Source organism: Rhinolophus hipposideros (assembly GCF_964194185.1).
Source record: "Rhinolophus hipposideros genome assembly, chromosome: 25".
NCBI lineage: Eukaryota > Metazoa > Chordata > Mammalia > Chiroptera > Rhinolophidae > Rhinolophus > Rhinolophus hipposideros.
The window spans coordinates 23,715,004-23,728,046 of record NC_138071.1 but is presented as its reverse complement, the minus strand read 5'-3'; the positions used below and the strand labels follow the sequence as shown (position 1 = coordinate 23,728,046).

Genomic DNA, 13,043 nt, shown 5'->3' with positions numbered 1-13,043 from the left:
AGGAAATGAGAGCTCTAATTATCTCCTCACCCATCCCTCCCCACCTTATGGCTCCTGCTTCCCAGTCCTCAAAGAGGGGAACTGCCAAGAGTTTCCAATGACAGCTTGCTGTGTTGGCATTTACTCAGCTGCTAAGAGGATAAATTCTTTGGCTTTTACACTGGGGGCAGATTTAACCTGTCTTATTTAGATTTCATTCATAACCTTATTCACAGGTGTTTTTTTTTTTTAGCTTCTTTGAGACATCTGTAATTTTAGAAACCCTGCATGCTGAATCACAATGCCGAAGAACCTGAGTTAGTTAACAAAAATAATGTAAAAACTATTTCATTTTCATTTTAATCTGTCAAGTCCAAAGAGGACATTCACAACCTTACAGCTACCTAGAACACCTTGACAATGCCCTGAGCAATAAGGCAGTAATAGCCATATCAGAATGGAGATTAAAGAGAAACATCAGTTATGCAATTTTTCAGGATCTCCAGCTGAAATTGGGGAAGGAGAGAAGGTACGCTAGTGATCGTACCTTAAAATGTAACGTATAAAAAGTATATTTTATTATGTGGCTGCCCCTACTCTCTGCCATTACCTTTGTTAAAGGATAAATTGAGACACATGAACATTTTCAAGAGTTTATTTGAACAAGCATCTATTTGAACCAGGCCTTGCTAAACACACTGGTTAGGGCTGTTCCTGGGACAGGAGCCAGGGGACAGGCATTTTTAGGGCAGACTCAGAAGCAATGAAAGGAAATTATTTGATTGGTTATGGCTTAAGTGGTTGCCTTCTTTGGGAAAGCCTGGTTGGTTGGTTGTGATTGGTTGTTCTTAAATTTCCTTTTCTCCGAGGAGAGTGCACTTAAAATTGCCTCTGGCTTAGGACTGGGTTTGCTTATATCTCTGTGCTACCAAGGCATTACAGCCACCCAGATCTAAGGGCCTCCATGCTTAATTACTTTAATATCTCTTTTCCCCATTCACAGTATTGGCCACTTTTTAAGTGTGTGTTTGACCCTTTTTTCCTCTGCCTGGAATGCCCCACCTCTTCCACCAGTGGCCATTCTTACTCACCCTTCACAATTGCTAGAATAAGTCTTCTGTGACACTCACCACTATTTCCTTGGAATGGTAACTTTTTCTTCTGTTAGCATTTTAAGATTAAAATGATTTAAAATTTTATTTATATACAGTCGAGAACTAAAGAACTGTACTTTATTAAGGTTACCAGAAATACAGGGATCCAAAGTATTATTAATTCTTTTTCAAAAGTAGTCGTTGCTAAAGAAATTCTCCAGCTGAATGCTAAATACTCAGGAAATCTTTGGACCATTTTTAGCTGGAAATTGGCCATGGTGGGGTATCAACAGCACAGAAGTTGGCACATGCTAGAAATCAGGGCTTCCCACCCTTAGCATTTCCGGCCAGTGGTTCAGTAAGTTTACTAATTAGTAAGTTTACTAATGTTTTATCACCTCATAATGTTATTGGTACTCCTTTACCAATTCTGATATGCTTCCTTTAAAAGCATAGGAAGAGGTAAAGTTATAATCAGGTTGACATGAAAGTTATAATCAGTTATAAGTTATATAAGTTATAATCAGAACTGACATAGAAGTCAGTAATCAGATTCATGCACATATGTCCAGAATATTAAAACCATTTTATATGTGTTCCCATAGGGGAGAGAGGAGGAAAAGACCCACTGCTTTGTTGTCCTATGTTCCCTCCCTTTGGCCCACATTTCCAGGTGTGTGGGTGGGTGGGTGGGTGGAGGACGGTGGGGGGCGTAGTTCTGATGGAAACGTTTCAGGCATTTGCAGCTGAACTGTAAGTGTTATTGATTATTCACTGGCCGGTAAGTCTTTGGCCTGTTCCCCCGCTCCCTGGGAACGAATGGCTAACTTTATAATGAATGCCAGAGGAACACAACTCAGTTTGTAACTGATTTTAAAATGGACCATATGCATTGAGGGGCACCTACATTGAGCTTGTGGTTTGTTCTTTACATTAAAAAAAATTGTTCTAAGTTGTGTTTCTGTTCATACAAGGTATGGCAACATTAGAAGCAACTTTGTAAGACATAGAAAGTCTTGAACTTAAATTGGAAAGACAGTTAACTGTCATAATTTTAGCACGTGTGTGTTTAGTTTTGGGGGTAACTGTTTCAGTGATACAGGAAGCAGCACGATGAATGTTTTTAAAGTTCAAGTTAGAAATAGTTATTTCGTGACTCCTTTGTGCCAGAGCCTCGGCTAAATTTTGAAGATAAAAAGGATGAATAATTATAAACTTTTTTAAATGAGAACTATATAACTTTTATTAACAGAAAGAATTAAATGCTATGGTTTACGGGTGAGAATGATTAATGAATTTGCTCACAGATTCCCCTTTCTAACCTCCTTTAAAAAAAGCTTTTAAATGTAGTGCAGACTTGATTTAAGCGTTTATATGATATAAAGTTAAATACAGAAAAAGTTAATGATTTCCCTGTCCCCTTTTCTGATTCTCCTAAGGTAATTGGCTTGAACATGTTACACATTTTTCTATGTTCATTTCTCGTAACTCTTGATGAAAAGAAATGTTATATGTGAGAGAAGTATGAAAATACTAATAGAATTGGGAATTGGGACATGCGTAAATTCTTAAGTGTAACACTGATTTGTAAAACTCTTACCCTAAGCTTTGAAGAATGAATGTTTTCTGGGTTCTGTACAACATATTTCAGTGCAGGGGAAAACCCTACATTTTTTTCTTTAAAGTAAAGTGAGTTGCTTCTCCCTTTACCGTCCTGAGAATCCTGTTAAAATCATTTCCTCTAGCTTCTTTAAAAATCTAAGATCCACTTGTCTAATTAGCATAAATTACTTGATTTGGGGAGGAAAGAATGGTAGAGAGTATTTCACAAATTATCTGCTTTTAATTTTTACTCTGAGACCCAAATAACCTATTATTTTAATAATTTTTTGTTATATTCTGTAGTATTTAGAGATTGTTGGTCATCTTCTTTGGTGTGGGACATGTTGCTTGGGAAGGGCTCTTTTTATCATTTAAACTATTCTTTTACTTTTTTTTTTTTAATAATATAATCACAGGGTACCAAATTCATAAGATAAAAAGTATTAACAGATAAAAAGTACTGCTCCCTTTGTGTTCCAGCTAACAGTTTCTTCTTTGATAGATATTCATGGTATTTGTAAAAATATATGTATATATTTTCTTTTTAAAATTTTTATGGTTTTGTAACATAGCCACTGATTTACACCTTGCTTTTTCTATTTGGAAAATTTTCCATTTTAGATAACATAGAGCTGTTCTGTGTGGGACATAGCATAGTCCAGTACTAGTGGGTTGTTTCCATTCTTTTTCTATTAAAAACCAAACCGAACCTTTGGACATTCTGCTTACAAACTATTTTGTGTGTCTGTCATTTCTGTGAGAAAGAAGAAGAGTGGTAGAGAAACCTGACCTGTTCTGTGTGCTTCACTGGGCCCCTCAAGGGCTGTGTCGGGGCTCTCGCTGTGGCCCAGGCACCATTGACGGGTGTCACATGTCTGCCTGCGGATGGAGGGAGTTCCTCTTGAATTCTCTAAAAGTCCACAGTGCCCGTGAGACAAAAGTGTCCACCCACGCTGAGTGTAGTAGGATTTTCCCCACGGTGGGTGTGACTCTTGATGTAATGGATTCTCTGTGTGTAATCAGAATTAGTGCATAGCACAGTTATTTTGAATGTAAATCTATGTATTTTCATCTTTAAAAAAGAAAAAAAGCCAACAGAAAGACTTCCGTTTTATTCAGAAGTGCTTTGATCCCGTGGGAGTATGCTGTGTGATCAGGGTCAATTGAAAAAGGCAGTTGCACGTGCCTAGTAAACTCTGAAATTCCAAATAAACGTCAGTTGTTTTCTTCTTACAAAATATAGGTCTCAGAGATCATCAGTCTCGTTTGAACATGCCCCAGTTTAGCTTCATTTGGACTTACTTTGACGACAAATATTGGTGTGATTCTTGAATCAAAATCCCATTTAAGGAATATTTAAAAAGAAAACAGCAGGTATCCATATTGTCATTATTCATTCACAGAGTTGTTAATGTGTGAAGCCCACCCATCCCACAGACACTTCTCACCCAACCAAACCCAAGCACAGGTCTGGAGAAGGTGTAAAAAAAGGGGCAGTACTTAACGGACATGTGGAACCTCTTTGGCCCTCCTTCTGTCGCTGGCCAGAGAAAGGGATGCTGTACTTTCTGAGATGGTTAGAAATGGATTGAGGTTGGAGAAGTAGCCTAAGGTTAAAAGGGAGGTCCTCTGTTTGTTTCAGAAGCACTTGCCCAACTTCTATGCATTCTGCCTGCAGAAAACATTTTAAATGGACTTTTCAACTGTGAGTGCTCTTGTGGGCCGGCTGTCAACGTGTCAAAACCGTTGTGATGGACTATAATTTTTTAGTACTTTATGATGAACCCTTAGAGTTATGACATAACATCTACAGTTTGCTAGGCAGGGACTGATTTTCTTGACTGACGGGAAACAGTTTATTGTGGCCCAGGTCAGAAGTGCCGGGGACGGCTGATGGAACAGCTTTGAACTCTGTCAGCAACTTGTGAGGTGTCAGTGTGCTGAGACGAACCAAGACTCCTTTATTCCTTTGTTTAGTGAGCCTGAGGTTATTGGGAACGTGGATATGGCTAACCTTTGCAAGGGTCAAAAAAACATATTTCTTGGTATGGCCTTCTCCTTTTCTGTCCAGAAAGACTCAAGTTTGTCTGATGTAACCTCCCTTCCCTATTTCCGCCCACTTACACAGTGGAAAGTTACTAGTTGTAAATAAATAAATAAAAAATGTTCCTTTTTTCAGAACTAACATGCATTTCTAGCAGATGGGAATTTCTGTGAGAATTTATTGGGGCATTTTGTTTAGTGGCATAGTTTATATAATGTTTGGAATACCACACTTGGACAGACCCATTATCCTTGCATCATAGGAGGAAATGCTCTTAGATGGAAATTGATTTAACATTTCTGAATCTATTTTCATTTTCAACCTGAAGGGTTGAATGACAGTAACTAGATATATGCCCAGATTTCTAGGGCTCATTGTTATATTTACATAGATTTCTTTATTCCCTAAATATGTAGTAAATGTAGACATCCATTTAGCTTGAAAAGGCTTAATCTATTCTCAAATAAAATATTTCCTAACTCTTTAATCATATAGTTGGTCTTCTGTGGACTGTCTCCACTTTCTTTAGATTTTTCTTGAGTTATAATGATCAAACACAATTTAGCTGTTTTAAGGAAGGTGACTGGTTTTTGTTGCTGTCTCTTCTAGTATCCTTCCTGGAACATTTTGCATAATATTTATTTAAGACTATCACTGAGGGCGCCAGAATCTAGAAAGAGCCCTTGTGTTTCTTGAGGTTCTTACTTCATTATGTGAGGAATTGTATTGGGTATGGAATAATTCACCCACAGACAAAATGGGGGGAGTCACTTTATTATTAGAGTAGCTGCAGACAATTTATTGTAAATGGACGTAAAGTCAGAATTGGAAGAGCTACTCAACAAATATTTATAGAGTGCTTACTATGTATGTAACACTGCTGTAATTACTGGACCCAGGAGCTTATGTTCTCATGTAGGGAGACAGACATTAGAAAAAGGGATGCTAAAAACTAGAAATGGAAAATGTTCATGTGAGTAGCTTATTAGTGGTGAACTTGGTACCATATGGGCAAGACTGGAGGGAACAGGTTTGGATGAAGAAAGGGTAGTCAGAGGAGTTTAATTTGGGATACGTTAGGTTTGAAATGCCTGTTACCTATCCAGGTGGAGTTGTTGAACAGGCAATAAGCATACAGTTCTGGAGTTTAGCGAGAGAGCCTCAGGTTGGAGATAGGCCCATGAGGGTCGTTATAGATGGTATTTGAACCCACATGAGGCCAGAGGGCAACTTAGGGAGTTGGTATAGAATTAAGACAAGGCCCAAGTATAGACACCTAGAGCACTCCTGGTATAGAAAGAAGGTGGGCATACTCAACATTTATTCCACAAATATTTATTGAGGGCTTTCTACTTAGATGAGGAGTAAGTAGAAAAGGAGACTGAGAAGGAGGGGCCAGTCAGAAGGGAGGGGAACCAATAGAGAGTGGTTTCCGAGAAGTCAAGGGAGGAACATGATTCAGAAAGGAAAAGATGCAAGAAGTGATCTTCTCTGTTATGCTACTGAGATGTGTTGGCCCAGATGACAACTGACGTACAGTCTTTGAATTTTACAATAGGAGGTCATCGATGACACTCACATTAGGTGTTTCCAGGAAGTGGTGGGATGAAAACTCACTAGAATGAGTCTTGCTGAAGATTGAAACAGAAAGATGGAGTCCAAAGATGATGTAGGGCAGAGTGACCACCTCATTTGTCATCCAAACCAGGACACTTTGCCAGTGGAAGGGGGTGCCATGGGCTACAGCAATGGTTGCTCTTGGTGGGGGGAGGGGAGGGGCAAGAGAGACTTTGCAGGGAAGTGTCTGTTTATGTCTTCTGTATGTTTACTTTCTCTGAAGCAGTTTCTTACATGTGACTTGCCAATTTTTAGTCCACTGGTAATTCGATTATTTTAATAGACTTTGGTTTGGAACATTTGTTCAGAGCTTCTTAATAGTTCTGCTTTGTCCACATGCAATTTGTTTCCTCAACGAATGAATTGACTTGACAGTTTTGATTTCCCTGTGTGCACTTAAAACAACACCCTGCTCTTAAACATAGAAGTTTGTGCAATTTGAAAATGCAATTCGGTGCCTTAGAGTTTTCATTATTTAATTGAAATACTTTCAGGGATGAGAGAGTCATAATAATGGGTTTTGGTCCTCTAACTAAATAGGTATTTATATAATGACGGGCATTTGTTTTGTCTCCTATTGATTTTATCTGAGTTCCAGTATTTTCTTTTAAGCAGAAATCATGAACCGTTGATGACTCACTAATACATGTCAGTAAATTTTTTTTTCTATTGTAAATTATTTCAGTGTATTTTCACTTAGAGTACTGGTGTTTAGTTCTTTTTTAAAAAACAATTAAAGAAAAAAGCAACCTATTTATGTTTATTTATAAAAAAATTACAATTAACTTTTATTGTATGCATATGCTATAAATATTTTTTTTCACAAAACAGAAATTAAAAAGGGCGAGATAAAGGTGAACAGTGTTTAAAAATAATGTTGCTATCTATGATAGCTTTCTACGATCATTTCTTACTATTTCAGGGCACCATACCAGTGGTTCTCAAATTTGGTTACCAATTAGACTCTTATGATGCTTTTAAAAAATCAGGACACACAGCCCCAGTGCAGGCATGCTGAATCAGAATCTCTAGGGAATGAGATTGGCTATTTTTTAAAAAACCTGTGACTTTGAGGTTGAGAGCCACTGCTCTGTACACTTAAGGTAGATCCATCATTTGTGATAATTGATGTAAAGCCAAAATTCATACTCTTTTATAACCTCCCTATCTGCACTAAGTTCTTGTCAATGCTGGTTAGCTTGTATCAGAAACTTGTTATGAGCCACTTCTGAGAGGTACAGGTGACCACTTCCGCCATTTTCTTCTATGGTTATGCTTTGGCAAAATTTGTACTCTCTTCAATATGTGTTGACAAATATTTTTAAACTATTCATCCCTTTTCTGATGATAGTTTATGTAAAAGTATGTAATTTTACTTTACTGGGGCACAGGTAAACTGCAAGCAAAGCAGCTTAACCAATTGCGTTTGATAAATTGTTTTTATAATAAGTTCCTTAGCAATATAGTAATGTGACAAATAGATTGAATAAAGTAGATACAGTTAGTCTACAGTGTCTTTTAAAATTAAAGAGAAAAATACAATTAAGGTATGAGAAATTCGTTGTGGTTGAAATTTAGCTCTGTGTAAATAGAAAATAAGGATTCCAGAGTTAAATGAGGGAAATAAAAGACTCAGTTTACTTACTTTCTTTTACTTCTTTTTTTCCCCACAGGGAAGTTGAAATACTGCCTTGTAATCCTGAATCAGCCTTTGGATAAATATTTTCGTCGTCTTTGGGGCAAAGGTAATCTTCATGAGCGTTTATATTTCTTTGCTTTCTTACTCTACCTGGGACAATTAACATGACTATTGAATGTCCTGGAACCTAAATGGAATACCAAAAAGTGGACTTTATTTAAGGTGATTTAATTACTGAATTATCAGAAGAATCTATTATTGCTTCTCAGTTAACCTGTGTGTTTATGTGTGGTTTCCTCAGCGTGGACCAAAAGGGCAGACTGACAGTGCAGCCTCACTGTACTGTTTCCGAACTGCTGTGTGGATGTCCATCCCCAGTACTCAACAAGTTATGTTTAAGTGGAAATATTTGGGGCACCAGTGACAATGAAAAGCATCCACAAATCTCACGTGTCCCAGCTTCCAATAGTAAGATATCTGCAGGGAGACTAGATTTGCAAAATTAGAAAAGTAGATGGGTGTCCAGTATGTTAGACTCTCTAGGGATGCTGAAAAATATAGTTAAAAATGGAATAGTTTCACAGAATTAATACTTCTGTGAGGTTTCATGGAAGACACAAGCTTTATTAACTTTCTAAAATTATTCTTTGATTTTTATAGCATTAACTCCAGGCTAGAAAATAATATTAAATGTCATTGGCTGTTTTGAACCTCTACTCTTCTTCCATGAAATTGTGAGATTTTTTTTCAAAGTGATACTCCTGATAAGTTATCAGTGTAACTTTTAAGCCTCTGAATAGATGGACAGAAGTTTGTTCTCGATATATTGATGCTTATTCCTGATTCTTTCTTGTCATCGCAGAATTCTCAGCAACTTTTCATTATGTTAAAAAAAAGTAGATTGGGAACGCTGTGTTTCAGATGCATTTATTGTTACCAGCCTGGATGATTCATTAGTCAAATATTTATTGACTCTGTAATTTCTCACTGCTTACAGACCCAAAGCTTTTTGCCTCGTGATTGCTTGATGCATCTTGTTTACAAGGAGGCATTTCACAATCCCAGGCCTTCTGCTGGGGTATCACTAGCAGTTAGTCATGATGCACGGCATTGCGTATTCTTCCTGTACAGCGGCGTAGACAACATTGCAGGCATAACAAAAGGCGCATTATCTTTGTTCTGGCTGGAAGTAGGATAGATTTGTCATCTTGGAGAGAGGAAAGGAGATCCATATAAACTGAAATTTGTAGGAGAATGGATGTGAATGTACAGAGAAAGCAAATTTACAGATCTTCACAAATACAAATATGCCAACGGAACTATATATTTAGCCCAGTAGATTTAATTGTTCTCACTTATCCGTGTGGCTCTCACTTACCCATGTCCATACACGTAAATTTACTGGATCCTTCTTTGCTTCGATTATGTAGACAGGACTATTAGTTTTATTTTCCTTATTTTTTCATTTCATTAATCTCAATTATAACTAAATCAAAGATGTCCTTGAGATATAAACTTTCGATCAAAACATTTAATAGGCCTCTGAGTGCTACGAGTATATTCCAAGACTCCCGATGGTTGAATAAAATACTATCTCTCCTTGGTAATGAGATAGAGATATGGTCGTAATATTTCAAATGGAGCACTGTTTCTAGTGTGCCACTTTTTTTTAATGGGACATTTTTAGCAGAGGCCTCCATAACACCTTTCATTCGTTTTATGCCTTTTTTTTAAATAAAAAATATCTTGCCTTATATAACAAAGCAAAATATATACATGTTAATGTTACAAATTAGTCTAAAACTAGTATTTTTCCCCAATAATGACAGAATTGTAAACATGCTTTAATAACTTACTAATATTTTTTTGGTTAGGTGAATTGTTTCTCTTCTTAGAGTGTAAAAACAAATTGATATATCTACTTTCGGGCCTTTATAGAAGCAACTGTTCTTTCTTCCATAGGAGAAAAATATACTGAAAGAATACGCAAACATTTTTGCAAATAGAAAGTAATGTTTTCATATTTACCAGCGTTAAAGGTTGTGTATACATTGCATATGTTAAATGCGGTGCAGAAATGGTTTGGAGATTCTAGTTGTAGAAAATGATTTTTGTATCATGTCTGTTTTGCAGGAGATACTTGGTCCTCGCCCAAAGGTCTTTGACATTTGGTCCTTCACTTGTGCCATTACCGGCGACTGAAGCAGGAAGGATCATTACTGGCAATACACCACAACACAGTTATTGAACTAGTAAAACATAGTAGTATTTTTATATACTAATCCTGTAACCCAAAAGTATAAATAAATGTCATAACATTTATTTGAACTTAGGGATGTTTTCTAAGAGAGGATTTTTTGACAAGCCCAAATATCAGGGACCATTTGGCATGGACCAAATATATTCATGAATGTTTTTGATTGGACCAAATTTCAAGGACTGTTTAGCGTGGATCAAATGTCTCTATGGATGTTTAGGCCAGGACCACATGTCTGCTAATCCACATCTGTGTCATCTGTTAATGTTCTATAAGCATACAACGATGCACTAGTGTATATAAGCAGAATTCTGAGGTCTTTCACAGTAATTGGAGACATTCCTTCTCTGTCATTCATTTAGTTTAGCAAAACTTGAGATTGTGCTATGAATGTTTACATTTTATTCTTTGTTAAGCACAACTGGCAAGTAAATTTCTGGAAGGAAGATTGAGCTAATGTAATACCTGTATTCCTTGCGGGGAAAAAAAATTTTGGTTATGGTGAATTTTGATTAACTCAGCAAATGAGAAAATATTTTTCTGCTAACCTTACTTTAGAAATAATAAATCATAATCATCAAACTCCCAATTAGTATGAAAACAGCTTGGTTAAGATTTAGTCTATTCTCTTATATTTATTCTATCTCTGCATTCTTGAAACATCAGATTTTGAGTGTTGACCTTTGGTACTTGGAGATCTTTTCCCATTAACTTGGGTTTTGATTATATTTACCATGTGGTACTTATTATGTCAGGAAAATTGACTATTTTATACGAAGATTTTTAACGCTTGTGAAATACTTGGTAGAACAAATTGGAAGTGCTTATATATTACTTAAGGAATATTTCTATTACTGTAGTATAGATAACAACTTTGTTAGCATTTCCACTTTAGAATTAATGTAAAATTTACTTTTGCGTACTGGTGAGCCTTTTAATTTTCAAACAATTTTGTATTATCATACCATTATTGATATGATATTGGTGTCTATTTTCCTTTATTTCCTTTTTGTTTTTGAATATTGAACTAATGGTAATTTCACCCACTTTATATTCAACTTTGATTCAAAATTAAAAGATTTATCAATTGTGGTACATGGATAGTGTCACTTCAGTAATTTAAATAGCATTTCAAGTAAAAGTAAAAATTATTAGTAGTTAGTTGAACTTCTGTTCTTTCAGGTTAATGAATGCTACCAGCCAATAGTAAATGTGTCAGCGAAATAGTGAAGAAAAGTTACAGAGATAAATAACAAGTTATTTATAACTATGAAATGAAAAATCATAAAATTGAATTAACTTACAAATGTATATAGAGGAATATTTATCGCTGAACTTTTTATTACCAATACTCTTTTTTTCTTTCTTGGATGTATCAGGACAGCCTTAAGATGATATCTAATAGCTGTTTGGCTCATCAGACTAGGAGGTTACTATCCTTGATTGATTGATTGGATGCTATCATTATGTTTATTTCACTTGACCTTTCCAAATAGCATGTTACCAGCTTTGGTACCATAAATAGAAGAGGAAGCATTTCTCCAAAACAAGCTAATACATGTTTACCACTTACATTTATCTTCTTATAACACTGGTAATAAGATGTGCTTTTATTTTTATTAACTTATGAAATTGGTTGTTTTTATTATTAGTTTCTTCAAGTTTGAATGATTCTTGCCCATATTTATTTACTATGTTTGGTATTTGGAATGATTAAGAGCTTAGTTTGGGACTCTTACATGATATAGTACATGATAAAGATACTTTTAATTTTAAAAGTAGATACTGGAAATGTTCTCAAATAAACTAGTAATTATGTTAATACTACCAAAGGAAATGAAAGAACTGGAAACTATTTTTACCTGTGAGTATCTAGGAAAAAAGTCTATAGTAGATAACCAATATTGTAAAGGGAAAAATACAAATATTTCTCAATATGCCAAAACAACAAAAACAAAATTTCCACATATGGATGAGTTAAAGAGAATTTTCCAACTTCAAAAATTCCTTTATGTCTTATTTTATTTTCTCAAGGAAATGGGATCTTTCCTGAACAGATTTAATAAGGATGAATGAACTAATGTTCCTTTGAGCTTTTGGACATAAGCATAACATAAAGCAAATAAAGTGAAAGAACTTTGCAGGAGACTTAAATTCTTTAGCACAGCATAGATAGTGATCATAAGAATCAAGATTTTTAGTGGTCTCATTGATGTCAGAAATGGAGGCCGTATTCATTTCTCCCTTCAGTTTTTATCTGCTTCCAATTCTTTGCTACCTATCGTCCATATATAAAGCAGTGCTTTTTAACTGTGCATTACCTCCCCTTCCACTCCCCAGTTCTGCTTTATAACTGTGATTGGAGAACAGCAATAGATCATTTTAATTAAACAGTATGGAAGTTTTTCATGGGGGACTAAATTTAATAGAATTGTTTTAGCTGTGAACTTTCCATATTGGATTAAGATTTGTTTTCAAATTGCTAAACTGATGCCAGCTCTATTATTCTTGGCCTGAAATATGCTCTCCACTGGGTATTTCTATGTGTCTCTTATTCAACAAATTTGAAACTACCTCTTCTTTCTCTGAAAATCCAAACTTCAGTGGACTCAACCTCCTTTGTTATCCACGAAGGCTCTTTCTTTGAAGCCATCCTGAACTCCCCACTCTTTTTTTCCCCCAACCTTACAGAGATATTAACAACTGTTGTCAGTTTTTCCTTGACTGATTCTCGTCCATTTCTCTTTCCTACCCCAACACATCTCTTCTGGGTACTAACCCGGCCCCACCTAGTCAGTTGTAGATGTCCTC

The 13,043-nt window shown here is 35.9% G+C and overlaps 1 protein-coding gene across 2 annotated transcripts in view; it reads left to right on the top strand.

Annotated features, from left to right (window-relative positions):
• The window catches only part of TPK1 (thiamin pyrophosphokinase 1), a 258,460-nt gene that overhangs the window by 37,610 nt on the left and 207,807 nt on the right, over nt 1-13,043 (top strand). For both annotated transcript variants that reach the window (XM_081038287.1, XM_081038288.1), the window contains exon 3: nt 8,010-8,081. In XM_081038287.1, coding sequence (XP_080894413.1) covers nt 8,010-8,081 — 72 coding nt within the window. The remainder of the gene's footprint in view (nt 1-8,009; nt 8,082-13,043) is intronic.